A 27,558-nucleotide genomic window follows, 5' to 3' on the forward strand; every position below is an offset into this window, starting at 1 on the left:
TAGTGTTGTGTTGTTGTTGAGTTTGGCCTTTATTTCATTTGTTCGCTGTGGTTTTGTGTTAAGTTGTTCATTTAAAGCTTTTATTAAAATGCTAAACAATAGTAACTGTGTATTTATTGTAATGAAAAAATGCATAAAAATACGTAATGTCTGAAAACAATGAATAAGAAATTGCTTATACACAAACCATTCATAATTGCTTAATTAGGCTAAAATATAAGCATCCAAGTGATAAACGAAGAGCCATTCGGGAGCCAATCCAAAAGAGCCAAAGCTTTGAAAAGAGCCGGAGTTCCCATCACTAGTAGACAGTATAACCAATACCAATAAAAATGTTAAGTAGTTTAACACTGCAAAATGCTTAATAGCTCTACCTAATTTGAAGATGAAAACATTTTCTTTCCGAAAAATAGCGACTGAGTAAGAGTAAATGTTAATACAAAAAAAAAGTAAACATTAAAATTCACATTTCTTTATTACATTTGATTGTTCATTCTGGGTGGTACAGCAGAGCAGTGGTAGCACTGCTGCCTTGCATGAAGGAGACAGAGTTTTGCAACCCAGGTCATCCTTGGGTAGAGTTTGCATGTTCTCACTGTCTGTGTGGGTTTCCTCCCACAGTCCAAAGATATGCAGTTTAGGTGAACTGACAACAGTAAACTGCCCATAGGATGTGTGTGGCCACCCTACAATGGATGGGCATCCTATGATAGATGGGATAGGCTACAGCCACTCAATACCCAGTCAATCCATAGCAGGGGCAAGAAAAATGACATTCATTCAGTGAATATATATTGTGAATAAACTTGTTATGGGGACCTCGATGCTGTGTTTTGGTATTAGTTAAATACAAACAGACCAATTAATATTAGCAAATCTCCATCATTTGAAAACAAATTTACATGATCTTTAAAAATATATGTATATAGTATTGGAAATGGGCACATAAAACACTTGTATCAGTGTCAACTTTAAAAATAGTGATATCACTTATCCCTCTGAGACTTATAAAGCAAAATCAAGAGGCACTTCAGATGAAACTCAGAAAAATGTGAACACACACAAAATTTTACTGCTTAAATTCCAAACTGGAAAGGCCAAAATCTTGATCACCTACAAACGATAACATTAACGTTCAGGATGTAAAGCCTACCTAATAAAACCTGCTATTCAAACAAGATATGGAATCTTAATGGAAAATTGCTCCATTTGAACAGATGGGTGGCTCTGAAAAGAGCCATTGGTACTGATAAACGTATACCCCTAATTTACTTGCTTTTAACTGCTTTCTCGGTCTTCTTAGGCAGAAGCACGGCCTGAATGTTTGGCAGCACACCACCCTGAGCGATGGTCACGCCACCCAATAACTTATTAAGCTCCTCGTCGTTACGCACTGCCAGTTGCAAGTGACGAGGAATGATTCTAGTTTTCTTGTTGTCACGAGCAGCATTCCCAGCTAACTCGAGAATTTCAGCGGTCAGGTACTCGAGCACAGCAGCCAAGTAGACGGGAGCACCAGCACCTATACGCTCAGCATAATTACCTTTCCTCAGAAGCCTGTGAACACGGCCAACTGGGAACTGTAACCCAGCTCGTGAAGAGCGAGTCTTAGCCTTGGCACATGTTTTGCCGCCAGTCTTCCCCCTTCCAGACATATTGAAGCAGATACAACAAGTTTCTGCAATAAAATACGAATGGCTGTCTGCATTGCGTGTTTATAAAGGCTTCTTTAGCGCGCGACGAGCTGGACGAACTGACTGTTGATTTGCATGTGCTTCTACGTCACTCGGCATGTGGCAGCTCCAGGGCGTGGCCTTCGAGCACCATTAAGCAACGCTTCAAGCTGAAAAAAACAGCTCCAAGAAAAAATAGCAAGGTGCCTTTTTATTACTTTGACCATTCCTGTGTCTTACATATATACATACACATTTATTTTTACACAGTATTTCTCTCTTCCCGGATTTCACTGCACTGATGTATTGTAATGTTTGTATACTACACCTCAATTTCATTGTACCGACTGGTCTGACTGAGCTTCTGCAGCTTCTTTCCTTCAGCCCTGCGAAATTTAACTCTTACGATCATGTGCAAGTTATTTTGCTAAGTTTCCTTTGATGAGCTGATCATAAATATTTTATGCGGCATGCGCAATAACTGTTCTAAAGAAAGTAGAATATTGGGTGGTGAAAGAAATAAATCTCTTGAAATGTACTTTTGAATTCAGAAAGCGCACTGCAAAAGCGCGCGCGCGCGAATTGTGCCCCCTTCATTAATTCAACGATCGTTTGTGGCCACGCCCAACTCTGCCACCCTTCTTGTTTGTAAGACTGCCTTTAAAAGGAGGAATCCATAACAGTGCTTCAGTTTTCTGTTGCTAAAGACAGCCATTATGCCTGAGCCAAAATCCGCTCCTGCTCCCAAGAAGGGCTCAAAGAAAACCGTTTCTAAGAGCCAGGTGAAAGGAGGAAAGAAACGCAGAAAGGCTAGAAAAGAAAGCTATTCCATCTACGTGTACAAGGTGCTGAAGCAAGTTCACCCTGATACTGGTATTTCTTCTAAGGCAATGGGAATTATGAACTCGTTTGTGAACGATATATTTGAGCGCATTGCCGGTGAGGCTTCTCGTCTAGCGCACTACAACAAGCGCTCGACCATTTCTTCCCGGGAGATCCAAACTGCTGTGAGGCTCCTACTCCCGGGAGAGCTTGCAAAGCACGCTGTGTCCGAAGGTACCAAGGCCGTTACCAAATACACCAGCTCCAAGTAAACAGAACTACTTGATTGAAACCAACGGCTCTTTTCAGAGCCTCCCACCTACTCTCAATAAAGCGCTCCATCGACCTGGAAAGCAGTACTTCTGATGGGTATGTGTGTATTCTTTTCGCCTGGTAGCCGCTCCGATTGGTTTCCATTACAACTTTCCGGCTATGGACCAATTTCCCTCATGGGCATATGTCCGTTTCGGTTATGTCGGACGGACTTTTGTTTACAGTGGGTGGTTAAACGATTTAAAAAAAAAAAAAAAAAAAAAAACAGCACGAATGGGTCCACAAGATTTCTACAATAAAAATCTTAGCATTGCACAGCAATTCGCTATATCGCTGCTAAGGAAAAGTGTAAACGTCACTCAAGCTCCAGTCACATTAAACATGGCAACACAGATGTTCCTGTAGCGGCCCTCTTCAACACACAGCGAGAGAAAAGAATGGGAAGTTAAACTTATGCTAAAATTTAATACAACATGGCTTGAATAAAGACAAATTTTATGGCCAGAGATTGTTTACGAAAACTCATTACAAACTTAGACTGTTACAGTTCTTATCCGGAGATCTTAATATTGTTCTTTTCTCTTGTTAAATTAACCTATTTGTTACATTTCAAATTTCTCAGTTTGTCCTAGTGTGTATATAAACATATACAAGCTTTCGAGGCAACTCAGGCCCTATTGTAATCTTTAGCCAATAAAAGGTGTCATTTTGCTTGGCTTTTCTCTACATTCATAATGGTTAACAGCCTTGTATTACATCTTGCATATTCTCTTTAGCTCAGCCAAGCAAAAATGACACCTTATGGCTAAGACGGGAAAACACTGATGGCAATCAAGTCGGCTGTAATAAGGCTCTAAGAATGAAAGTTGCTGCAGACTAATCAGATTCTACACCGTATATTTTCGAGCAGCTTCGCAAAAAAAGGTCAATTTAAAAACCTTATACTCCCATTTCGATCAGCTAAACTCGATTGTGCAGTACAGAATACAACCCAAAGAAAGCTCTCCAAATAGAAAATGTGGGTGGCCCTGAAAAGGGCCTTTGGATTTATTTTTTTTTAGATAAATTTAACCTCCAAAGCCATACAGAGTACGACCCTGTCTTTTCAAGGCATATACCACATCCATAGCAGTCACGGTCTTTCTCTTCGCATGCTCGGTGTAAGTAACAGCATCACGAATAACGTTCTCCAAAAACACCTTGAGCACTCCCCGTGTTTCTTCATAGATCAAACCAGAAATACGTTTCACTCCACCTCGACGAGCCAAGCGCCGGATAGCAGGCTTTGTAATGCCTTGAATGTTATCCCTCAACACTTTACGATGACGCTTTGCACCACCTTTTCCTAGCCCCTTTCCTCCTTTGCCACGTCCAGACATATTGTTTCCCTTTCACTTCAACAATAAATAACTGCAGGAACAGCGCCCTCCCTTTATATTAAAGTAAAGACGACCTGTTCGAACACAACACAGGAAATATCTGAGCGTGCGACAGGAAGTTGCTCTTTGAATTCGCTTTTCGGCATCTGAGCATAAGACCCATGAGCAAAGCAGTTAATACACTAGTGATGGGAACTCCGGCTCTTTTCAAAGCTTTGGCTCTTTTGGATCGGCTCCCTTTAAAGAGCCGGCTCTTACGGCTCTTCGTTTAGTATCACTTGGATGCTTATATTTTAGCCTAATTAAGCAATTATGAATGGTTTGTGTATAGCCTAAGCAATTTCTTATTCATTGTTTTCAGACATTACGTATTTTATGCATTTTTTCATTACAATAAATACACAGTTACTATTGTTTAACATTTTAATAAAAGCTTTAAATGAACAGCTTAACACAAAACCACAGCAAACAAAATAAAGTAAAGGCCAAACTCAACAACAACACAACACTATGACTCTTTGAATAAAAGTTTTTAGGCCAGGTTGGCATTCTGAAATACCAGATGCCTCAGCTTAGATGGGCTGATGCAATTTCTCCTCTCCGTGATTATTTGTCCTGTTTTTGAGAAGACTCTTTCTGAGGGGACCGATGTAGCAACAATGCAAAGTCTTCCTACCATTACCTTAACCAGGTGTGGGTAGACTGCAGCCTTGGCCTCCCACCAGCTCAGTGGGTCTTCAGCTCTTTGGACGAGGGGCTCCTCAAGATAGGACCTCAACTCCAGCATAGCATCAGCTGTGGGATTTCTCCTTGCAGTGTCTCCTGTTGCTCTTTCGTTAAAGAGCCTCCACACAGCAGAAGCTTGTGGTTCCTGTGAACACGGCCCTGCACCAATTTCTTCCTCTTGGCCCTTTGATGGAGGAGCAGACAGGTTGCTGGGGTTGCATCTTGCTGCTGCTGCACTTATTCTTTGAAATGCCTCATCCACAGCTCTGTTGTCATTAAATGCTACCTTTTTTCCAGAGCAGTGGTTTCTGAAAGCACAGTGTTGTACTCCATCCTCAGATATATAGTTATGGAATAATTGTTTGGGACAAAGTTTTTTTGCTAGGGAGAACATACATGGGGTTTAAGGCCTGTACAAAAGTTGTAAATCCTCTGTCCTCCACAATGGAAAATGGTTGAAAGTTGCTAGCTATCATTTTAGCCAGCTCCTCATCGACACTTATTTGTTTGTCTGGCGTCATTTGTTTTGGAATAAATGTGCTTATTTTGGTTTGAACTGAAGACCGTGTTATACCTGCAGTTTTCGGTAAGACAGTGGATGCTGCAGCAGAAGTACTTGGCTCTTTTCCAGGGTCAGTGGATGGCAGGAGAGAGGGTACGCTCTCCTCCAGTTGCACGGATGGGTGGGTGGTTCTTATATGTCTGTGCAGGTTTGTTGTTGACCCTGCTCTAACGGATGTTTTCATATTACAAATTCTGCACTTAGCTTTGCAGTCTCCAATATCACTGAAATGCAGCCAGATGCTGCTTCTTTTTCGGCTTTCACTCATTTCTTCACTCTTCTTTTTTTCTTCACGATGCGCTTGCATTTAAATCTGGCTCCTCGTCTGTCGCAGCGACAGGTACACCGAGCGTACCTGGCCTGTATCAATACTCGCTGTCTTCGGAGCGTCTGCCCTCCTTCCTTCTTTCACATAATGGTACGATCCTAGTCCGATGTGTTGTTCGTGAACGAGCTGGCATTATGAGCCAATGTTCTGTGTGCCCATATAAGTAAAGTCCCGCCCCTGCCGAATGGACTTTCAGCAGAGCTGAGCAGGAGCGGCTGAAGCTTCGGCTCTGCTCGACGGGCATCGGCTCCTCGAGCCGGCTCGTTCGCGAACGACACATCACTACTGAGCATAAGACCCATGAGCAAAGCAGTTAATACACCACGTAGAACCTACTATCAATGGACGAGCTGAAAGGTACTAAATGAATGATACTGTCATGGTTTCTTGAATATTATATCTTTATCTTGTCTACTCCTTGTTGCCCGTGTGAATGATAACTCACCCCCTTTCAGGCAAACAGGGCGTTCAGGAGGGCTTAAATTGTCGACAGTGGGTTTTTATTGCCCTCATTTGTCTTTCATAAGAAAATGACAAAAATGTTCGAAACTATACTCTTATATACCTCCCTCCTCTCCGCATATCCTTTTAAATTACATTAACAAAAATATCAATGTGCAAGTTAATTACTATGCAACGTTTTCATCATTTGACAGACTGAATGCTGAAAATTAAAAACCCCACACTGCAAAAGCTTTTTCTTTTCTACCCACAGAACAAAACACACAAAAAATCTCATCCTACGTAGCTTTAAAGGAGCAATGAAGGACTCTGTCTGCTTCAGCAAATACCTCAACTGACAGCTATCTGACATATTGAGAGGAGAACTCAAACAGCCAGGTGATTTTGAAAAAGGCAGGAGAGGAATCATCAAACAAGCTTCCCAAACTACTCCCAGCATGGCTAATGACCCAAATCACCAATACTGATGGTGTTGTTAAAGGAGGGGAAACTATTGAAGAACTGGCCAATGCCCTGTTCCAGGATAGAGGCTGGAAGATGAAAGACACTTCAGATGACAGTAGTGATTTTGTCCATAAAGTAATTCAGATTGCTAATTTTCCCATTAATTTTAAGAATCTGTTAATCCTGTTTAGGGTCATGGGGAAAGATACTAGCCTGGAGACAATGGACCAACCCTGGAAGGAGGTGTGAGTTCATCCTGTTTGTAGCTGTCCATGAACTTAACACACACTTTTTGATTGGGGGTCAGCCGTGCAATGGGTGAAAGGTTTTTTTTTTTTTTTTACAGTGGCACCTGGAGAAAAATGTTTAACTCCATTCTGAGTTGTTACTGAACCCACCAACAAACCAGAAGCTGTAAGTCAGCACGAATTAGCCACTCTGACTCCTAATAACAATAAACCATCTTTTTTCCCCTGGGGCACTTCCCCTGATCAAAACTTAAGTTGGAAATAGTTTCTAGCACTCATTTTCATGCTTGTTACGAGGTGTACAGGAAGGAGAACAAAAATAATCTAGTTAATAAATTTGCACTTCAGGTCATTCTTTTCTTTACAGTATACACCTTGTGTATTTCTAAATCTAACATTTTCCGTAGGTGTTTCCTAAAGTCATAATAAAAAAAAATTGATTAACTTGAGATTAATATTCAGTTGGGTTTCCTTTTCACTATCTCCTTTCCTCTGTCTGTAAAAAAATATGAAGATCCAATCCAGGGGACCATACTAAGATGTTTTACAGAAACAAATACTGTAATAATGGAGACTAAATATTTTTCCACACAATCGAATTCTGTGAATAGAAGATGGCAGTAGCCATTAGGCAGTGAGGAAAAAGAAAAAAGCAGCATTCAATATTCACACAGCTTTTAAAATGAGCAATCAAAATTGAACGAAGGAGTATTAAAATAATACCCGGGTACATGGGACCAGCCCTGAGACTCCTAGGTCAAACCTAAAAGCGCATCTGCCCCATCTCATTTTATCCAATTAGTAACAGCTATGTTCTCAATAGAAGACTCCTCGTAGATCTACTCAGCAGCTTTATGAACTGCCTAATTTACATACAACATCTCTCTGGTCTTGGACATATTTCAGAGGACTCGATTCTCGTTAGCTGCAGATTTCGGTTTCTAAGAGCGACGCATTTGCGAGCGCTTTATTCCCAAGTTGATAGTTATATCGATCCAAACTTCTGTCAGTATGAAATTCCCTTTTGCCATTGTGTACCATTTTAGTTTTCGTACTCACACATTAGAGCAAAGTCGGTCTGGGTGAGAAAAGCGAGACGGACTTGACCACACGTGGGATAGTGATTCCGAGTTGCCAAATGGTAAAGTGGGCGCGGATAGAGCATGCCAGACTATACGGGAAAGACACGCAAATTCCATGGTAACTGAGCTCTTTTTTTTGAGTAGATGGGTGGCTCTGAAAAGAGCCGTTGGTTTCGATTACTAATTCTGCAGTTTACTTGGAGCTGGTGTACTTGGTAACTGCTTTGGTGCCTTCTGACACGGCGTGCTTAGCAAGCTCTCCCGGTAGCAGGAGCCTCACAGCAGTCTGTATTTCCCGGGAAGAAATAGTCGAGCGCTTGTTGTAGTGCGCTAGACGAGAAGCCTCACCGGCGATGCGCTCGAAGATATCGTTCACAAAGGAGTTCATAATTCCCATCGCCTTAGAAGAAATACCAGTATCAGGGTGAACTTGCTTCAGCACCTTGTACACGTAGATAGAATAGCTTTCTTTCCTAGTCTTTCTGCGTTTCTTGCCTCCTTTTGCCTGGCTCTTAGAAACGGTTTTCTTTGATCCCTTCTTAGGGGCAGAAGCGGCTTTTGGTTCAGCCATAGCTGCAATCTATAGCAACAGAAAAGTAAATGCAGTACTTGCTCAGATTCCGCTTTTTAAAGACAAACATACAAACGATAGGCGTGGCCACCAACGACCGTTGTGTTAATGACTGGAATCAATTTTTCGCGCGCAGTTTTGCTATTGGGTTTTCTGTTTTCAAAAGTACGTTTCAAGATCTTTCTTTCTTTACCCAACATTCCCACCTGCTTTAGATCATTTATTGCGCGCGCCTGATACAACATGTGATCAGCTCATCAAAGCGGACTTAACCAAAACTTCAGCTGCACATCCTCACAAGAGAAAAAATTACAGGGCTGAAGGAAATAAGCGACAGAAGCTCAGTAATCAGTATGCGAAGGCGAGTGTGGTCTTTTGTAACAATACAGTAAATGAAGAATAAGGCACAATGAATACCGCCCTTTTGTGCTCATAGAGTTATTTTTTCCTATATAGCCCCTTCAACAACAAAGCCTTCTAAAAAGGAAACGTGCTACCGAAATATCATTCAACATCAGACCAGTCGGTGTAATGTGAAGGATAAGGGGACATAGATGTAATATTAGTTATGCATGAAAAATAAATACATCAGTGCAGTGAAATCCAGGAAGAGAAACGTAATGTTTAAAATAAATATGTGTATGCATGACTGAACACAGGAACTATCAAAACAAAAAAATGCACGTTTTACATTACAGAGGTTTTTGAATTTAGAGCGTTGTTCAAAGAGGTTCGAGAGCCACGCCCTAGAGTCGCCGCAGGTCAAGTGACGTAGGAGCACATGCAAATCAGCATTCTGTTCGTCCGGCTCGTCGCGCCAAAAGGAAGCCTTTATAAGAGCGCAGCGCAGGCATTGTAGAACATTGTACTACAGTAGATTGCTCCGTGTAAGGTATCTCAACATGTCTGGAAGAGGAAAGACTGGTGGTAAGGCACGCGCCAAGGCTAAGACTCGCTCTTCTCGAGCTGGGTTGCAGTTCCCTGTTGGCCGTGTTCACAGGCTTCTGAGAAAAGGCAATTATGCTGAACGTGTAGGTGCTGGTGCTCCTGTCTATCTGGCTGCTGTGCTCGAGTATCTGACTGCTGAAATTCTCGAGTTAGCTGGTAATGCTGCTCGCGACAACAAGAAAACTAGAATCATTCCTCGTCATCTGCAGCTGGCAGTGCGTAACGACGAGGAGCTCAATAAGTTGCTGGGCGGTGTAACCATTGCTCAGGGCGGTGTGCTGCCAAACATCCAGGCCGTGCTTTTGCCCAAAAAGACCGAGAAAGCAGTTAAGAGCAAGTAAACTATGGCAATATGTCCATCAACCTCAACGGCTCTTTTCAGAGCCACCCATCTATTCTGATTACAGCTTTCTTCCATTGGGTACTGCATCTTGATTATACAGTTCTGTTATTAACCTAAGGTCCTAACCACTAGTACTTCGTTCCTTGTATATTGCTTGATCTGTATAAATTTAGTTATTTTGAAGTTTCTATTAGGGTTTGATCTGAAGGTTCCCCTTGGTCTAGTTTTATATCTGAGCTAGCAGTATGATGGTATGTTTGGGACTAGTACTCCTCATTTTGTTGACCTGTTGAAGTGGCATTTATGCCCACAACCACCCTTAATTCCTAATTCAAATGGCTTGAATTAAAGGGTTCTGGGCGGGATTTAAGTAAAGAAGAACAAATAACCTGCTCCGTTATTTCTATTTGCAGCTCTTGACCAAGCAAAACAGAAGTACTGTATACAGACTGGGCTTTTTTAAGCCTAGAATATCACATTTTTTTAATTTTCTTCAAAGGCCATTTATCTGATATGTAGGAGTTATACTTCAAGCATTTCAAATGCGGTGGGTGCATAAATACATAGATACTCCCCTAATAGACACAGAAATAATGAAAAGATGAAAACTTGGTTAATTTGGTTAAACATTAAAGTGCAGGCATAGTGAGACAGTATAATGGTGTTTACTGCAATTAGGAAGAAGCCCCAGTGGTGGTTCTTGTCACAATTCTGTGGAGTAATTTGTTGGCTAAAAAACATTTAATGATAGTGTGGAAAGGGTGTGTCGTATTGTACAAAATGACCATTCGTTTTGTCTTCAAGAGTGAATTTCATAACTGAGCCTGCTCCCATTGAAGTGATGTTACCAGCCCAGCACACCACAGTGTAGAAAATCACAGTGGCTATCACCATTATTTAACCATCCATCTATCCATCCATTTTATTAAGGATCGCAGGGCTACTTGAGCCTGTCCCAGTAGTCTTCGGTCACAAGGCAGAAACAACACCTGGATTGGATGCCAGTCCACTGTGGGGCAAACACAGATATGGACACACTCATTTAGGCCAATTAAGTCAGCCCAAATCACAGATCCTCCTTGTCTTTGGACTGTTAGAGTAAACTGGAGCACCTGAAGGAAAATCATGTGGAAACAGGGAAGAAAGAAAACTACACACTTGGAAAGACCAGGGCAAGAACCTAATTCACCATCTTGTGAGGCAGCAGTACAACCATTGTACCACTTTTAACAGTTACAGAAAATGTAACAGATGCCACCAATCACATTAAAGGAACAAAATCCAATTCATACAACACTCCCATACCGAACTGAAGGGCTGTGAGGCAGTACACTGATACACTTCTGGGACTGGGTACAGATTTTGCTCTGAACACTGTCCTTGCAGAGTTCACACATATCCTTTATGTCTAAATCATTTTTTGGTCCTACTTTTCAGGTGTTCTTTTGGATTAGTCAACCTGCTACTCAAAATGGGCCCAGCAGGTCAGTGTGAGTGTGGCTTGCAATTGAGTAGTTTCTCGAGACGTTTCTATTCCTGCTTTATGGTAGTGGCTGCCGGATATGGCCTATGTCTTTATTTTCACTCCAATTCTCAAGTTGCACTAAAGGTGGTCGGGAAACTGATGTATAAATTATAATTGCTCTCTACTGGAACTGGATTGTGTGCCCATCTTCATTCCCTTCTTTTTGTTGTTGTAAACATATTCACAGATGAACTAAGTATGTTTCAATCAATTTATCTATCTATTGGAAAAGTTGAGAAGCTAGTCATTGGAAATTCAGAGATGTCTTTCATTGCTAAAAATGTATTTTGTTGTGTGCAATAAACCATTATTCTATGCAGGGCCGGATTTATATGAAAAGAGGCCCTAGGCTATTCCACTTATGAGGCCCTTTCACCTTCCATTTTTAAGTTTGTAAATTACATGAGAGCTAATAAAATATGTAATACGCGTTGATCTTAACCAATACATTTTTATGTTTGTTTATTAGTCATATGCGTAGAATTTCTCCTTATTTTCGGTTCAGTGTTTTAGTGTTCACTGTTTTTAGAATAGTGTAATTTTAATTTTGCTAACAATTTGAATGTAGGCCCCTCTTGATCTTGAGGCCCTAGGCTGAAGCCTAGTTAGCCTATAGGAAAATCCGGCCCTGATTCTATGGTTATGTGATATATTAGTAAAGCAGACTGGATTCATCTAATGACAAATTTCTTAGGACAATTTTAATATCTGAAGCATAATACAATTTTACGCTCAGGGTTTTTGAATGGAAGTTATTTCATTTACAAGTGTCTTCCAAGGAAATCTAACAGAAGTCAGGTCATATCTACTCTGTCACTGTGTTAATTTGATCTTGCAGACAGCTCGGATTTTCTGTGGATTTTTGGATAAAAGATATAAAGTAAATTCAGCATCAGTGACGGACCTCTCTACTATTATTCCAGTGTGAAAGAAACTATATTCACCGAGTATTTATAACAAAATTCCCGTTCGTCTTGTAACTAGTGACAGCTTGTCCTTTACGCTTTGCCATTTCACTTTACCTGGCCTTTCAGCTAAACTTTCTTTTTAAGCCATGGCACGTGCCCTGATAAAAACATGTTCCTTCAATATGTCTTGAGTTCGCCCGGTTGATTTTTCCCATTTTTTCCTTGTAAAATATGTGATTTTGTGATGGCAGAAAGCACACTTGTCAGGTCTCTTGGTTCGTGCAGCGCGCTGCTTGAGTCTGCACGGTTCTCACCAGTCTAATATGAGAGGCTGAGACGCGACTCGCTGCTGACTCCTACAGAGAAATCCAAGTGTGTTTGTTGGAAATGGCAGAAACGGCTCCAGTCACCCCGGCTAAAGCGCCAAAGAAGAAAACGAGCACGAAGCATAAAAAGACCGGCCCTAGCGTATCTGATTTGATCGTTAAGGCCGTATCGGCTTCAAAAGAGCGTCATGGACTTTCTTTGGCTGCGCTCAAGAAGGCTCTTTCTGCTGGTGGCTATGATGTGGAAAAGAACAACGCCCGCGTTAAGCTGTCTGTAAAAAGCCTTGTGAGTAAAGGCTCTCTCGTGCAGACGAAAGGTACCGGCGCCTCTGGATCCTTTAAAATCAACAAGAAGCAGACAGAGACCAAAGAGAAAGCTACGAAGAAAAAGGCGGTTCCGAAAAAGAAGCCAGCGGCGAAAAAGCCCGTTGCCGCCAAGAAAGTGAAGAAGCCGGCAGCTAAGAAGCCCGCAGCAGCCAAGAAGACGGCTAAGAAGCCTGCCACACCTAAGAAAGCCGCCAAGAGTCCCAAGAAAGCGAAGCCAGCTGCCAAGCCCAAAAAGGCAGCCAAGAGCCCGAAAAAGCCCAAGGTATCTAAGCCTAAGACCGCTAAACCCAAATCTGTTAAGAAGGTGGCACCGAAAAAGAAGTGATCTGTTTACATTCCTATTTGTATACGTAAACGGCTCTTTTAAGAGCCCCCATATTCTCGAGAAGGGCAAATCTATAACATGTTTCAAGGTCCCAGGGTGTTCGAGAGAGCGCAATAACTAAGACATTGCTCACATTTCAAGGTGCGCCTCCCAGCATGCACGAGAGTACATATAGGATGGTCAAAAAGCGAAATAGATGCACGTGTACTACAGTAGTTTCCCCATAGAGAAATGTTTGTAATGACTGAGGTCCATAGTGTCCCGAATTAATAAGTGCGTTAATGGAACATACAAAACGCAAATGAACACCTGGCTATGTTAAGATGCAACCTTTTTTTAAAAGCGCACTTGTTTAGCGTTTTTGTTGGAAACGTGCCTTAGTGTTTTTACATGTAGCAATATTTAATAGTTTGGTATTGCATCAATGTACTTTTCGTAAGTTTGTTACGGTTTATTGAAACTGATTTGGATCTCTGCCGATAAGCTAGTGCCTAATGAGTAATACTGACATCTACTGGATTTGTGCAATTCACCAATAAATATAGGTATGTGTCTGAACTACACTAAATATTCAAATACAGCTATACATCTTTGACTTTTATTCGATTTCATTCTTAACTGCTGTGTGCAGTTCTCTGCATCATTTACCAGCGTCCTGACCGACACTCGAGTGAGCAGCAAGTCCTGAACACATTACAGATGCACTTTTGCTACACAGGGTCTTGAGAGCCATGATGTTCGTCTCCCTTGCCTAAACTAGCCGCGCTCGAGTTTCCGACAGCTGCTTACAGCGAGAACCCGCTAAATATTCATTCGCGTTATATTTAGTGATGCGCTGGGATCAGTTTGTGCAGTAGATTAACCCCCGAATACTAGATGTAGCGCACATTTATATCGAGTTAGTAATGCGATAACTACATTTGGGTACAATAAAGAGGACTTTATCTCTTAGGAAAGTTTGTGGCGGCTCTGAAAAGAGCCTTTTTTTGTATGAAGTGGTGTTCTTAGGCACGTTCACCACGAATGCGGCGAGCCAGCTGGATGTCTTTGGGCATTATAGTCACTCTCTTGGCGTGGATAGCACACAGGTTGGTGTCCTCAAACAGACCGACTAAATAAGCCTCACTGGCCTCTTGCAGAGCCATAACAGCAGAGCTCTGAAAACGGAGATCGGTCTTAAAATCCTGGGCGATTTCTCTCACCAGTCTCTGGAAAGGCAACTTGCGAATAAGTAACTCAGTGGATTTCTGGTAGCGACGAATTTCTCGCAAAGCCACTGTTCCGGGCCTGTAACGATGAGGCTTCTTCACACCACCGGTAGCAGGAGCGCTCTTACGAGCAGCTTTAGTAGCGAGCTGTTTTCGGGGAGCTTTGCCGCCAGTTGATTTACGAGCTGTCTGCTTTGTTCTTGCCATTCTCGAAAGATTGAACGAGCAATCACTTACACTATAAAAACCTAACGAATAAACTAACCAAATGGCTGGCCGTAACGCCTTATATTGAAGTCTTATCGCCCTCTGATTGGATGAAAGGAAAGGGGGACGGGTTCTCTTTTTCAAGACTCAGCCCAGATGACTCGTTTCGATTGCCTGTTTTAAAAGTTGGGCGCGCAATTTGAACGGTGCCTTTGTTTCCGATCCCGAATATCCTAACGGCTACTGCCTTTTATTGTTCACAGAAAGGCAGCGTATTGAACGGTTTTCACTCTTCTTTGTTGCTGTATTTTCCTTAACTCGATTTAGTATGTGTTCTCTAGATGATTGTATCTTAACTGGTTGTTAAAAAAATGAAAGACAAGTGAGAATTCTGCGTGACGGTCTCTGTAATATCAGCTCCAATACAACATACAATTCCTTGGCTAAAACCCTTCTAAATTGGTGTATAAAACAGTTATCCCAAAAGATCAAACAAATACCATTAATAATATTACATTGTGCGATTATGCTGTGTTTTTAAATTCATTTGTGTACATATTTTAATGGTGGCAAAATAAGCACTTTTTAATTTTAAGAAGTTATACAATGTACTCATAGCATAACTTTTGGGTGCGACTTAGTCAATAAATTAAAAGTTAACAAGCTTTCTTTTATTATCCACCTAATCAAAGAGACAGATATCACGGTTTTGTTTTGTTCATATTTAGCAAGAAGGGTATGTGCAATATGTGATGGAGATTTGCTTGGTTGGGAGCATACGCTGATAGCGCGTTACCGCACCCACCACATGATGGACCACCTGGATTGGGACCCGAGTGCAGCGGGTGACACCTCAGCACCACACTGGAACAGTGCTGTTTTTTTTTTTTTTTTTACCATGGCTGGAGTGCCAATCTTGCCACCAACTCCCAAGTTTTCCCTGCAAGTTGGAGGACCAGATTAACGTCATACCCAGGACGAAGCAATTGCAGATTAAAGGCCTTGCTCAAGTCACAATTTTGACATTTATGGGATTTAAACAGGCATCCTTCCTACTGCTGGCGCAGTTCCCTAGCCTCAGAACCACCACTTCACCTAATCTGGAGAAGGTTTGTAAAATGAATGGAAATATTGGTAACGAGAATTGTTTGTATTATGCACAAAATGTACAATTCTCTGAATTGTCTTTAATTTCCAAGCCCTTAAACTAGAGGAGGGCATACCACAGCTCTTGTGTAAATTTTAGTAAATGACAGAGCCATCGAGGGCCCACCTCTATATGTCAGAAATTAGATACTAATTTTCTCAGCTCTGAAAAATTTTATATTCTGAATTTATTTGTACTGTTGAATTTTGATGTGTTTCATTAATTTCACAGTAACGGCTATTCCAACTGCCTCCTGTTTCATCCTGAAGGGGAAAGGAAAAACTGCCACAATTATCTTTTGATGCTCTTCTACTGCCCTCTTGTGGACATCCAAATGGAGACTTACTGTCATTGAGTGAGTTTACGCAAACACACAAACAGTCTGGATAAGATGAGTTCATCGATTAAAGTAGAAATCCATCCATTCCATCCATTTTCCAACCCGCTGAATCCGAACACAGGGTCACGCTGGAGCCAATCCCAGCCAACACAGGGCACAAGGCAGGGAACCAATCCCAGGCAGGGTGCCAACCCACCGCAGGACACACACAAACACCAAGCACACACTAGGGCCAATTTAGAATCGCCAATCCACCTAACCTGCATGTCTTTGGACTGTGGGAGGAAACCGGAGCGCCCGGAGGAAACCCACGCAGACACGGGGAGAACATGCAAACTCCACGCAGGGAGGACCCGGGAAGCGAACCCAGGTCCCCAGGTCTTCCAACTGCGAAGCAGCAGCGCTACCCACTGCGCCACCGTGCCGCTGGTTTTTTAAAAACCTCTGTTTATATACATGACTTACGGAGTTCTCTTTTGGCAAAATGCTCAGATGTCATAAAAATGCTCTAAACATCTTAAAAAAGATTTAAACATCATCAACAGCCACTATAAATCTGAAAACAAGCGTGGAGCACATGTCTCTCAAGTAATGTGGGGAAAGTTACTTCATTACTTACAGTATTACTTACAAAAAAGGTAACTAAATATGTTACATATTTACTTATTGGAAAGGAAGTTGAGAAGGCAGACTTGCAATACGCTGTAGTCGCTGTGGTGTGTCGGTTAGAACACAGGAACTAATAAAACCATCCATCCATCCATCCATTTTCCAACCGCTGAATCCGAACACAGGGTTACGGGGGTCTGCTGAGCCAATCCCAGCCAACACAGGGCACAAGGCAGGAACCAATCCCGGGCAGGGTGCCAACCCACCGCAGGACACACACAAACACACCCACACACCAAGCACACACTAGGGCCAATTTAGAATCGCCAGTCCACCTAACCTGCATGTCTTTGGACTGTGGGAGGAAACCGGAGCACCCTGAGGAAACCCACGCAGACACGGGGAGAACATGCAAACTCCACGCAGGGAGCAGGGAAGCGAACCCGGGTCTCCTAACTGCGAGGCAGCAGCACTACCACTGCGCCACCGTGCCGCCCACTAATAAAACCAGTTCAGGAAAATTTCCTTAATGTTGAAATGCCAGAAATTCACATGAAGTAGAACAACTGTACAGGTAGGTGAGTATGTGTGTGGTTATTTGGTCAACAAATGCACAAACTTAAACTTTCTCTAGCGGCTCCAGTAGTTCCAGCTTTCACAAGGTACATCTCACAAACTCACATGCTCACTGCACACTGCACGGTTTTCACGTGACCATGCTTCAGCACCTTGAAGGCACACAAGCCTTTTTTACAGCCGCCCCCAAATTTGGTATGCCAAATTTGACCTTTTACATCATTCTGAAGTTCTGTCACTGGAAGGTTCATCGTTAGGTATTTTTGGAAGTTCTATAAGTCGGGTCACAGGTTGAGTGTACACGCTTCCATTAATCCTTACTTCAGCTGTTTGAACTCGTCCGTCAGCTCCTGGTATGACTCTCAGCACTACCTAAAGGCCATGAAGCTCTAGGTAACTGTGGGTCAAGAAGCATTACTACCTTTCCATCTGCTAGATTAGCTGCCTCTTTCTGCAACTTCTGATGTGTCTGAAGATTCGGTAGGTAATACTTCAGAAAGCATGACCAGAAACGATCTGCCAGCACCTGGCTGTGTCTCCATCTCCTTCAAGTCAAGAGATCTGATTCAGGATAGACAACCTAAGGAAGGGTTATGTCAGCCCCCCAACTCCCCATATGCAGATAGTTGGGGGTGACTGGGTCTAGATCAGCTAAGTTGGAAGTAACATACCCTAAAGGTTGTGCGTTTAAGATTCCTTCTACTTCCACTAGAATGGTCCTCAACACCTCTTCAGTAACTGTTTGGGACCCCAAGGTTATGTTAAGTGCAGTCTTTATTGAACGAATCTCCCGATCCCAAGCACCACCAAAATGTGGTGCACCTGGTGGATTGAACTGGAACCTAATTTTTTGTTTGGCCAGAAGCAACTTAAGATCACTTGTTAAACTTGCAAAGGCCTCATACAACTCTTGATTACTTCCACGAAAATTTATACCTTGATCACAAAGCAATTCATAGGGTTTTCCTCATCGTGGAATAAAGCGTCGAAGGGCCATTAAGAAAGAGTCTGCATCCATGCTAGTAAATATGTCCAAATAGACACACCAGGCTACGGTGGGTTGGCACCCTGCCCGGGATTGGTTCCTGCCTTGTGCCCTGTGTTGGCTGGGATTGGCTCCAGCAGACCCCCGTGACCCTGTGTTCGGATTCAGCGGGTTGGGAAATGGATGGATGGATAGACACACCAGGTTGTAAGACATTTGAGTACCACTACCCATCTCTTTTCATTACGACAGCCGACTTTCACAATAAAAGGCCCAAAGCAATCCACTCCAGTACTATAGAATGCTGGCTATAATAAACGGAGCCATGCTAGTGGCAGATCGGCCATCTTAGGCACTTGAGGTTTAGCTCACAATCTCTGACACTCTCTACAAACATGCTTATGTTTCCTAATTGCCTCTCTTCCTCTCAGGATCCAGGATATGTGCCTAATTTCAGCAAATAAACGTTCTGGTCTAGGGTGACTAAATTGTTCATCATATCTTTGAATCAGCAATTTTGTCATAGGGTGAGTAGGATCTAATATAATAGGATGCACTGCATCACATTCCAACTGCTCAGCTCCCCACAGCCAAATCCACCTAAAAACAAATAAGATATGCACACTCCACATGGATAGCGACTAGGAACGGGATTCATACCCAGGATGCTGGACCCTTAAATCAATAACACTAACCTTTATGCTACTGTGATCTTCCTAGAATAAAATAATTACAAAAAATCAGCTTCTAGTATGATCAGAGATGCCCCTTCCTATACACAGATCATGCAGAGGTGGGGTCCATGATCAGAGGGCCTGTGTAGTAGGGGACCTGTTAAGGGTTCTCAGACCTCTGCTGGACAGCCAACTGAAAAGCACATTTTCTCACTTGGTTTACTTGAGTTAAGTTAGATAACCAGTAGTCTCACAACCCTAATCTTAACCACAGTGTAACCGGGCGTATCACATAACATCACTAATGTACATTGCAAAGCAACAACCTCCTCCATGGACAGCAGCTGTGGTGGTCTGCAACATGACTGTATTGGGTTATTGCTGTTTCATGAATTATCATATTCATATTGTTGACTATGACCTGCTGTGTTAATTTTCCATTAAGCAGTATAAAGTCGGTTTCAAGTCAACACCAGTCAGGAGAACAGAAAAGAAAAAAATGAAAGCATGAAGAAGAAGTTTGTGCTGCACTTGCAGATGTTTTTAGAAACCTAAATTTGTTTAACTTCCTGTAAGCTAGCTAAGGTTACATCAGTTGCCACTGCCCTAAATCTAGCTGTTTACTAGAGTAAAAATGGAGTAACAATAGCATTATGTTTAATAGTTTTTAGATAGATCAAATGTCCGATGTGTCGGACAAACTTTCGTCAATTTTGACACATAGTTCCTAACATCCAATTTGTGTCTTCTCGCGACGACTGACGTCCCATGCGCAAACTTCCCTCTGTAATAGGTTTTTCTTACAAAAATAAGAAGCATCTACAAGGAAAAAGGTTTGGGGACCATCCCCGTATAATGTCCATAAGAGAAAGAAAAGATGCAAAGACTTCTTGCAGTGATGAAAAAGCATATCGTGATTTGACATCGTTATCATACAAAATGGCGCCTTTATACAGAAAAACAAAATGGAGATGGGAAGTGAGTTGGCAGGAGATGACGTCAAATCTGTAGGACGGATGCGACGTCATCAACGGTGGATCGGAAGTGATGTGGTAATGGTAGCAATGTCATCAGAAGGAGCCGGAAGTATTGTCATATAAAAGGGCCGGAAATGACATGATCTGGTGGTGCCATATGTGACGTTTTTGGTGGCCATCTTTGGAATCCGGAAGTATGTGTTTATTTTTCTTCTTATTGTCTGATGGAAAGAAAGAGAGAAAGGCACCATTACCGCATATCAACCCCTCATCTTGCGTTATTTCACTCACCTTTGAGCTTTTTGACTGCCTCCTAAGTGCACATTTGTGACACCGCATATAGTTGTTCCAGTCAACTATTGTTCCCTTCGCCATGTCTAATTGGTTTTCGCACCATTTCACTGATGTTAGCAGCTCACACCACAAATAAATGAACTGAACCACAGTTGTGAATGGTAATCAGGAATTCTCCAGCCAGTTCCCTTGTCGAATGGTGACACTTGTGTGGCAAGTTTTCCTGGAGTACCTCCACTTTACCTGGTCGGAGAAATATAATTTCATAGGGTGGTTTCAGGGACGCTGCCTTTCTATAGGAAGAATACCTGTGTCCTGAAGAAAGGACACAGATGACTCCTCGCTGGTTGGTAGTTCCCAATTTTTCATTATTCCGAGGTACACTGCACTTGCATTATCAAAGAGAAACTTAACTGTCAACATGGTGTGCTGCACATACATGACTCTCAGTGGAAGACAGTGGGGGTGGTGGCTTTACTTATATATTTATTGTTCTACTTAAAACTGCTATAAGAAATACTAATTGAGCAGATTCAGATTTTTGGGTCCCAAGAAGATTCCACTTAGGGCCCTATTTTGCGTACAGGTGGCATTGAATATGATAGATCTTCTTGTTGGAAGGAAGGCAGTTTTAGGACAATTTTCAGCTGGATTGAAACACTATTGCACCTACAAACTGAATTATACTTTAAAGAATGCTAACATACAAAAATGTTATTTATGAAGGAAATTACCAGTTTCAGCAACACCATTCGTAGAAAAAACATATTTTGTATTTATAAAATAATTTACCTTTTAAAGTAGCATGTTTTTCTTTCCCAGATGTATGAAAAAAATCCTTTGTTAATATGTGTGATTTTTATATTTGTCATGAATAAAGAGGTCAAAATGTACTATTAGCAGAGAAAGAAACACAAGTTTGCTATACCGGAACGGTTGTTTCTCGAGCACACAGAGCAGTCAGAGCATCAAGTTGCGTACTATTCCAGTGACGTATTTCCGTTGAGTCCCGGAAGCTATGGTGTTACACGTGAGTCGACGAAAGTGAGCGTGCTCTTATTATACTAGGATACGGCATAGTGAGCCATGAATACTTTTGATGAGGAGTCGTTATCCCAATCAGAGTCTGAAAATGAGAACTCGGATCTGTCAGACGGCGAGGTAAGTGGGTGTGTGCACGCGATTGTAAAACAAACCGTTCTATCAATCTTATAGTAGTACGAGCCAGTAATACTTATTGCATGGATCCGAATCGTTATTATTTATATATTATTATATTTGTATTTTATCTAGCTATTCCTGTTAGTATGTTAGTGTAGAGCTCTATCATGATTATTTTGGGATGGGTGTGAGGATCAAAAATGGTCCACATCCCGTTTTACCACTTATACTGTGCCTGATTGTACGTCCAAACTGTGTGCTGTTCTTAATGCTGATGCTGAATCGTGATTCCATGTCATTTTTTCTTGTATGCAGCCCGAATTTGATTTTCATTATGCGTCGTGATGTTAGTATCGGGCATGATCAGATTTTTAATAGTACGTAGTCTCGCATACTTACGTGTCTGTAAGATTATTAAGTGAGTGTTAGTTTTGTTGCATAATGATTACTTGTTCACCTTAAATACGTTGTTTGGGTAAATTAGTGTAACTTTGAAAGAAACTGCTGTTTTATTCGTGTCTGATTTCTCAATTAACCAGTTATCGTTGTGCTAATAGATTTTTTTTACTTTGTAATATATTTTGTAAGGCTATCCTATATTAATACACTTCTCAGAAGACTGCACACCCTTTTCAGAGTGTTTGCATTACTGCATGTTCAACACCCAAATATTTCTCTTTCTTTTTTTCTTTTTTTTTTTTTTTTTGCACAAGATCTAAGTTTTAAAAAGATCTCTTTACTTCAGGACTCCTTCTGAGAGTCACTAACCAGTTCTTCACATTTGGATGAGTTCCTCTTACAGGCCTCCTTTTAGACAACTCCACATCTCCACCAGTGCATTGTCCACTCCAGCGAGATTTTCTTCTACACCATCACCTTTTCCTACTTCTTTGTAGGGGTCAATATGCCTTAACAACGTTCTCCAAACAGGTCATTCCTGCATATCATCCCCATTCAAACCCTTTCCCTTCAAATCTTCTTTTACTTTAACGACCCACCTCTGATTTGGCCTCCCTCATTTCCCCTTCCCCTGTACTCCCATTCCCATCACTCTTTTGCTTACGCATTCATTGTCTCCCCTCATCACACATCCATTCACTTCATCCTACTTTCCTAGATATCACTCCTAGTTTTTAGTGCCTCTTGTTTCCTATTCTCTGTTTTTTTGTAATTCTACACATCCTTATCACCATTTTATCACACTTTTTCTGCCACATCCAGATTCTTCTCTTATGTTCCTTTTGCTGCCCATGCCTCCACTCCATACGTTGTTACTGGTCTTACCACTGTCTTAAAAATCTTTACCTTTTAAATTTGCCTTAATTCTTCAGTCGTACAATCCTCCTGATACATTCTTCCAATTGTTCCATCCACAATGTACTCTGTAGACTATCTCTTCATCTGATTCTCCATCTTGGGTTACCACTGATGTTAAATATTTAAATTTAGCCACACTTTTCAATAGCTCTTCTCAATCCTGATCATCATTAAACCTCAAATATTTTGTTTTCTACCTATTTATTATCAATCCTCTTCCTCATTTCTGGTGGTACACAACACAATGTCATCAGGAAAAAGCACCAAGCTGATTGGTCTTTTATCCCGCCTCTCTCTTATAAAAAAAAAACTTGGGACGAGACTTTTTTTATGTGATGAGACGTGATATTTTGAAGAGAGACACATTCATGTCCTGTGAGACGGTCAAGTCACATCATACTTACCACCTAGTGGAAGCAAGTTCTGTGAGACGGTGACTTTTGCAAGTCCACGCCCTGGACCAGGTCATCTAACCTCTCAATTGTTGGAATACTTTTGGCAGGCACACTTCCTGTGCTCTGAGCTCTTAAAAATGTTTTGGGCCAAGAGATTTAACCATGCCCAGGGCTGGAAAAAGACAAAGTAGAACGTCATAAAGAATGCAGAAACATTGGCGCGAAACACAAGCAGAGCAAGTTAGAGATAATGAAAGTAGGAAAATTCAAAAGTCTCAAAAAATGATAGTAAAGATCGCATTAGCGCTAACAGATGGAAAATAATACTCGGTAAAATAACAGAACAGCGAAAAGAGATTGAATAATGTTTGAGGATGTTTGGTGGAGGAGGGAGACAATGCAGTAAGACAAAAGGACAACTGCTGTACAGGCTTTTAAATGAGTGAGATGCTACACGAAATGCAAATCACGTGGCACAGCGGCAGCAGCAGCAAGCCAGTAGCTGATCGAGCAAAGAGGAGATAGAAAAAAAATAAACTGTTATTTGTTTCCCATTGTATCACCATTTAAGAGGAGTTTCGGAGGAGCAACCATGTCTCCTTGGGGTGCATTCAGCCCACCTTTTCTAAACAGCGCGTAGCGCTAGCGGGGAAGGGGATGGTGAGTGAAGCGAGCAGGGGGCAAAGTAAGTAGTCAAAAGATCAACAACCAGATCAAGAGTTAAGGACTTAGACAACATCCCAGTAAGAGTAGGTCTGCACCAGGGATCTTCTTTGTTATCCCAACCCTGCTTTTAAGCGGAGTCTTTACTCCTTCATACACATCTTTGACAATCCTCACACACTTCTCTGGTCCTCCTCTCTCTCTCTCTCTCCTGCACCTCTTGATGTGGCACTCTGTCATAAGCCTTCTCCATATCAATAAACACCATATGCAATCCTTTCTGTTTTCTCAATGCTTCTCTATCTGTTGTGTCAATGCAAAGACTGCATCAGTTGTTCCTCTTCCCTGGTATAAAACCAAACTGTTCCTCAGCTATGGTGGTCTCTTTCCTAAGCCTTCTCTCTACAACCCTTTCCCAAATTGTATTTGTGTGTGACATCAGCTTTATCCCTATATACAGTAGTTTCCACAATCCTGAGTACAGTGGAACCTCGGTTTGTGAGTAACTTGGTTTACGAGTGTTTAGCAAGACGAGCTAAGATAAACGAGCGAGGTCTTGCAATACGAGTAGTGTGTATACGCTTTGTCTGCTGAGCATCATGTGATCACAACTGAGCTTATGGTTCTCTCTCTCACTGTGGGATTGTGGGTAATCGTCTCCTATTCTCTGTCTTAGTCAGCGTGCCTCACTCATATAGTCAACATCCATATGAGCGTCTACTGTTTACTACAGCATTGTGACTGTGTGTGTGTGTGTGTGTTTGTGCACGCGTGTGTGGTGTGACGTGCGAGTCCCCGTCTTGCACCCCAAAACACAAAGCTGAGTCTCAGTACTTTAGCAACACCAGCTTTATTCAGCTTGAAACAGCAACATCGCGGTTATTTATTGCAGCAGGATCTGCCGCTCTCCTATACACAGACACAGCAGTCAGGCAGAGTTGTGGCCAAGTAGTACTGTGCCCTGCGCATTTATAATGTTCCTCGTATCACCCATCGACGGCAGGCGCTTATAGCATGTCCGTGATCTTTTCGGATTCGGTTTTACAGCGAACTGCTACAGTGCTGGGAGACTGCGATTGCTTTGGGACGCTCTTCCGCATGTCGTCCTGTTGGGGAAACTCACTCACACCAGCCATGATTCTTTTCAAAGGTAAAGTGCAGGTTAATTTGTTTTATGTATTTTTATTTTGTATTAATCATTTTTATGTGAATAGTTTTGGGTTGTGGAATGAATCATCTGAGGTTCCATTATTTCTAATGGGGAAATTCACTTTGATATACGAGTGCTTTGGACTGTGAGCACGTTTCCGGAATGAATTATGCTCGCAAAACGAGGTTCCACTGTATCTCCTTGTAAATGGGTACAATCACACCGTTCCATCACTCCTCGGTATTGTCTCATGTTCATAGCTCTTCTATGAACATATGCATATACATATACATCTTCTATGCATAGATCTTCTGCAGGTCTATTACAATACACTAAAGGTAATTTAACAAGTAAGAAAATATACCCATGGCTTAAGTTCAGAGACTTCGTTAACTGTTTTTGAATCTGTAGGCTTTTAAACTTTTCCAGTAACTTCTTCATAATTACTCACTGTTACAAAAATATTTTAAAACACAAAATTGTGATAGCTAATGTTTAAAAATAACAGTAATGCTAGAATATAAATTCCATGGATTCATACAGTATATACAAATATTTTTCACATCTTTTTACAATATCGTAGTTAAAAATGGACCACAAAAGCCTTGTGGTGGCTCAATAGCATTTCATAGATAGCAGAGTCCTCTGCAAATAATGGAAAAAAAATGGAATGGATTAATGAGCTGTTGTAAGTTCTTTGTGGTGGAATTTGTAAATAAATGGACCTAAAATTTCATAAACGTAATTCTTTTCAAAGAAGTACAAAGTGGTGAGTTAAAAATCTGTGTTGAAGTGTCAAGATTAAATTGTTGGCTGCACCAGACTGTGCTGGACAGCACATCATTGTGATGCTTTGCTAATAAATGATAGTGTCAGAGAATTCCTGAATCACTGTGATATGCAGACAGTGCAGCTCTGAAGTTGTTTTTAATGTAACAGAAATCCTTACACATTTATCCACTATGTGCTTAACCTGTTATCAAGCCAAAGCTGAGAAGTTTGTTTCCACTTTGATTCACCTCTGTTTATATAAGTTAAGTTGCATGCAGTTTTAATTTTTATGCACACAAACATCATGTCAATTACCTGCTACAATTTCAAGGAAAAGGAAAAGTGAGCTGCTGTGCCTTAGAATTGTAGGAACTTTGTCTACAGGCAGAGGCCAAGACTACTCTGAAGGTGTTTTCATGTTTTGCCACCAATAGCAGCTCTCAAATGACTTAAAAATTAAAATATACAAGTTGAAATAACATCTTTTAAGGTAAATTTGAAACCGTAAAAACTAATGCTTAATTGAAGTCACACAGAATGTTTCTCTGTTTTTTACGAGATATGAGCTTAAACGTTCGCTAAAGCTTTTCAATGGAAGTTTTTGGAATTTCAAAACTTTGTACCGTGTGCTCTGTTCAAGGCACCTTATCAAAAACTGGATTTTCTTAATAAATGTCCTTGCAGAATTAGTGTGCCAAATTTCATTTGGGCATCAATCTGTTCCATGCAGACAAACAGACATGCTGACTGCAGTTGAGGCTCTTTGCATTATAAGCAAACATACCTAAACATTTCACATGTTCACCTTATGGTTTTCCCACTATAAAGCTGTAATTTTTACAGCAACCTGTTGCAAAGCTTGTTTGAAACAACATGAGAGTCATGTTTGGAACAAATTCCAAAATTTTTATGTGTGGAGCCAAATGCATTGGTGAGATTTTGCTGTAAATGTTTAGGCTTTCAATCAGGGCTGTGGAGTCGGTAGATAAATCCTTTGACTCCAACTCTTTAGTTTCTGGTACTTCCGACTCCTCTGTATTTAATATGCTAATGTATTTTCCATGTTGATTGAAGAAAGACATCATACACATCATTTACTACAGAACTACTGGCTAGGAAGCAGACTCTCTACTGTATTGGCCAGTTTAAACAAAAGACAGGAACCCCTGAACACACATCAGGCCATAGCACACACCTCCACCTACCTCATTACACTTGTTTACACTCGAATGAACTTGTTAAACACATTATATCTGAAATAAAATGAAAACACTTTTTTGTAATGTACCATAATCCAGATTACAATATGTGAATGTCAGGTTGTATAATAGCTCATCTGAACTTCACACTAGTAGTAACACAACTATGCACTGGGCTTTATTCTTACATCAGAGAAGTACTTAATTATGACTATCGTTTGTGAAATGGGACATTTGAACTTGCTGTATTTTTTTTTTCATTACAATTTAAAATTTATTAGGAGTCGGTATATTTTGCCGATTCCGACCCCGACTCCAGGTACTCAAAATTGTCTCCGACTCCACAGCCCTGCAAAATGTTTGCAAAGTTTCATACGGGTTAAGTGATTTGTTGTTACACTCCCAGGTCCACAGACTCATGTAGCAGAAATTAAACATCATATTAAAGAAAGAAATACCCTCTAACAGGACAATTCAGTAATCGGGCAGGAGAAAAGCTGTTCATTGTATCTTTTAATTACTCCTCGGCAAAATGCCTTAAAGAGAGCATTCATCAACAGCAGTCTGTTAAAGCCTGGTCATAGAAAACAAAGAATAGAGGTTCATTTTATAA

General features: G+C 41.3%; 8 protein-coding genes across 8 annotated transcripts in view; 4 read left to right on the forward strand and 4 right to left on the reverse strand.

Moving 5' to 3' along the window:
• Nucleotides 1-1,247: 1,247 nt before the first annotated feature.
• On the reverse strand, nucleotides 1,248-1,673 carry LOC114658840 (histone H2A-like). Its single transcript, XM_028810907.2, has one exon. The coding sequence runs from the start codon at nucleotides 1,653-1,655 to the stop codon at nucleotides 1,269-1,271; it is 387 nt and encodes a 128-aa protein (XP_028666740.2). The 5' UTR covers nucleotides 1,656-1,673; the 3' UTR covers nucleotides 1,248-1,268.
• A 681-nt stretch (nucleotides 1,674-2,354) lies between these two features.
• On the forward strand, nucleotides 2,355-2,808 carry LOC127529387 (histone H2B 5-like). The gene has a single exon (XM_051932768.1). It carries the CDS (start codon nucleotides 2,390-2,392, stop codon nucleotides 2,765-2,767), a length of 378 nt encoding a protein of 125 aa, XP_051788728.1. The 5' UTR covers nucleotides 2,355-2,389; the 3' UTR covers nucleotides 2,768-2,808.
• A 1,027-nt stretch (nucleotides 2,809-3,835) lies between these two features.
• On the reverse strand, nucleotides 3,836-4,186 carry LOC114658850 (histone H4). The gene has a single exon (XM_028810918.2). It carries the CDS (start codon nucleotides 4,145-4,147, stop codon nucleotides 3,836-3,838), a length of 312 nt encoding a protein of 103 aa, XP_028666751.1. The 5' UTR covers nucleotides 4,148-4,186.
• A 3,960-nt stretch (nucleotides 4,187-8,146) lies between these two features.
• Nucleotides 8,147-8,601, reverse strand: LOC114658845 (histone H2B 8-like). Its single transcript, XM_028810912.2, has one exon. It carries the CDS (start codon nucleotides 8,568-8,570, stop codon nucleotides 8,193-8,195), a length of 378 nt encoding a protein of 125 aa, XP_028666745.1. The 5' UTR covers nucleotides 8,571-8,601; the 3' UTR covers nucleotides 8,147-8,192.
• Nucleotides 8,602-9,345: 744 nt separating this feature from the next.
• On the forward strand, nucleotides 9,346-9,877 carry LOC114658839 (histone H2A). Its single transcript, XM_028810905.2, has one exon. The coding sequence runs from the start codon at nucleotides 9,473-9,475 to the stop codon at nucleotides 9,857-9,859; it is 387 nt and encodes a 128-aa protein (XP_028666738.1). The 5' UTR covers nucleotides 9,346-9,472; the 3' UTR covers nucleotides 9,860-9,877.
• Nucleotides 9,878-12,631: 2,754 nt separating this feature from the next.
• On the forward strand, nucleotides 12,632-13,321 carry LOC114658833 (histone H1-like). Its single transcript, XM_028810900.2, has one exon. It carries the CDS (start codon nucleotides 12,682-12,684, stop codon nucleotides 13,270-13,272), a length of 591 nt encoding a protein of 196 aa, XP_028666733.2. The 5' UTR covers nucleotides 12,632-12,681; the 3' UTR covers nucleotides 13,273-13,321.
• Nucleotides 13,322-14,229: 908 nt separating this feature from the next.
• Nucleotides 14,230-14,747, reverse strand: LOC114658837 (histone H3). Its single transcript, XM_028810903.2, has one exon. The coding sequence runs from the start codon at nucleotides 14,685-14,687 to the stop codon at nucleotides 14,277-14,279; it is 411 nt and encodes a 136-aa protein (XP_028666736.1). The 5' UTR covers nucleotides 14,688-14,747; the 3' UTR covers nucleotides 14,230-14,276.
• A 6,535-nt stretch (nucleotides 14,748-21,282) lies between these two features.
• Nucleotides 21,283-27,558, forward strand: part of ebna1bp2 (EBNA1 binding protein 2) — a 36,303-nt gene continuing 30,027 nt past the window's right edge. Inside the window, exon 1 of the mRNA XM_028810898.2 lies at nucleotides 21,283-21,450. Coding sequence (XP_028666731.1) covers nucleotides 21,376-21,450 — 75 coding nt within the window. The 5' untranslated portion in view covers nucleotides 21,283-21,375. The remainder of the gene's footprint in view (nucleotides 21,451-27,558) is intronic.

This window comes from Erpetoichthys calabaricus, chromosome 10 (assembly GCF_900747795.2).
Source record: "Erpetoichthys calabaricus chromosome 10, fErpCal1.3, whole genome shotgun sequence".
NCBI lineage: Eukaryota > Metazoa > Chordata > Cladistia > Polypteriformes > Polypteridae > Erpetoichthys > Erpetoichthys calabaricus.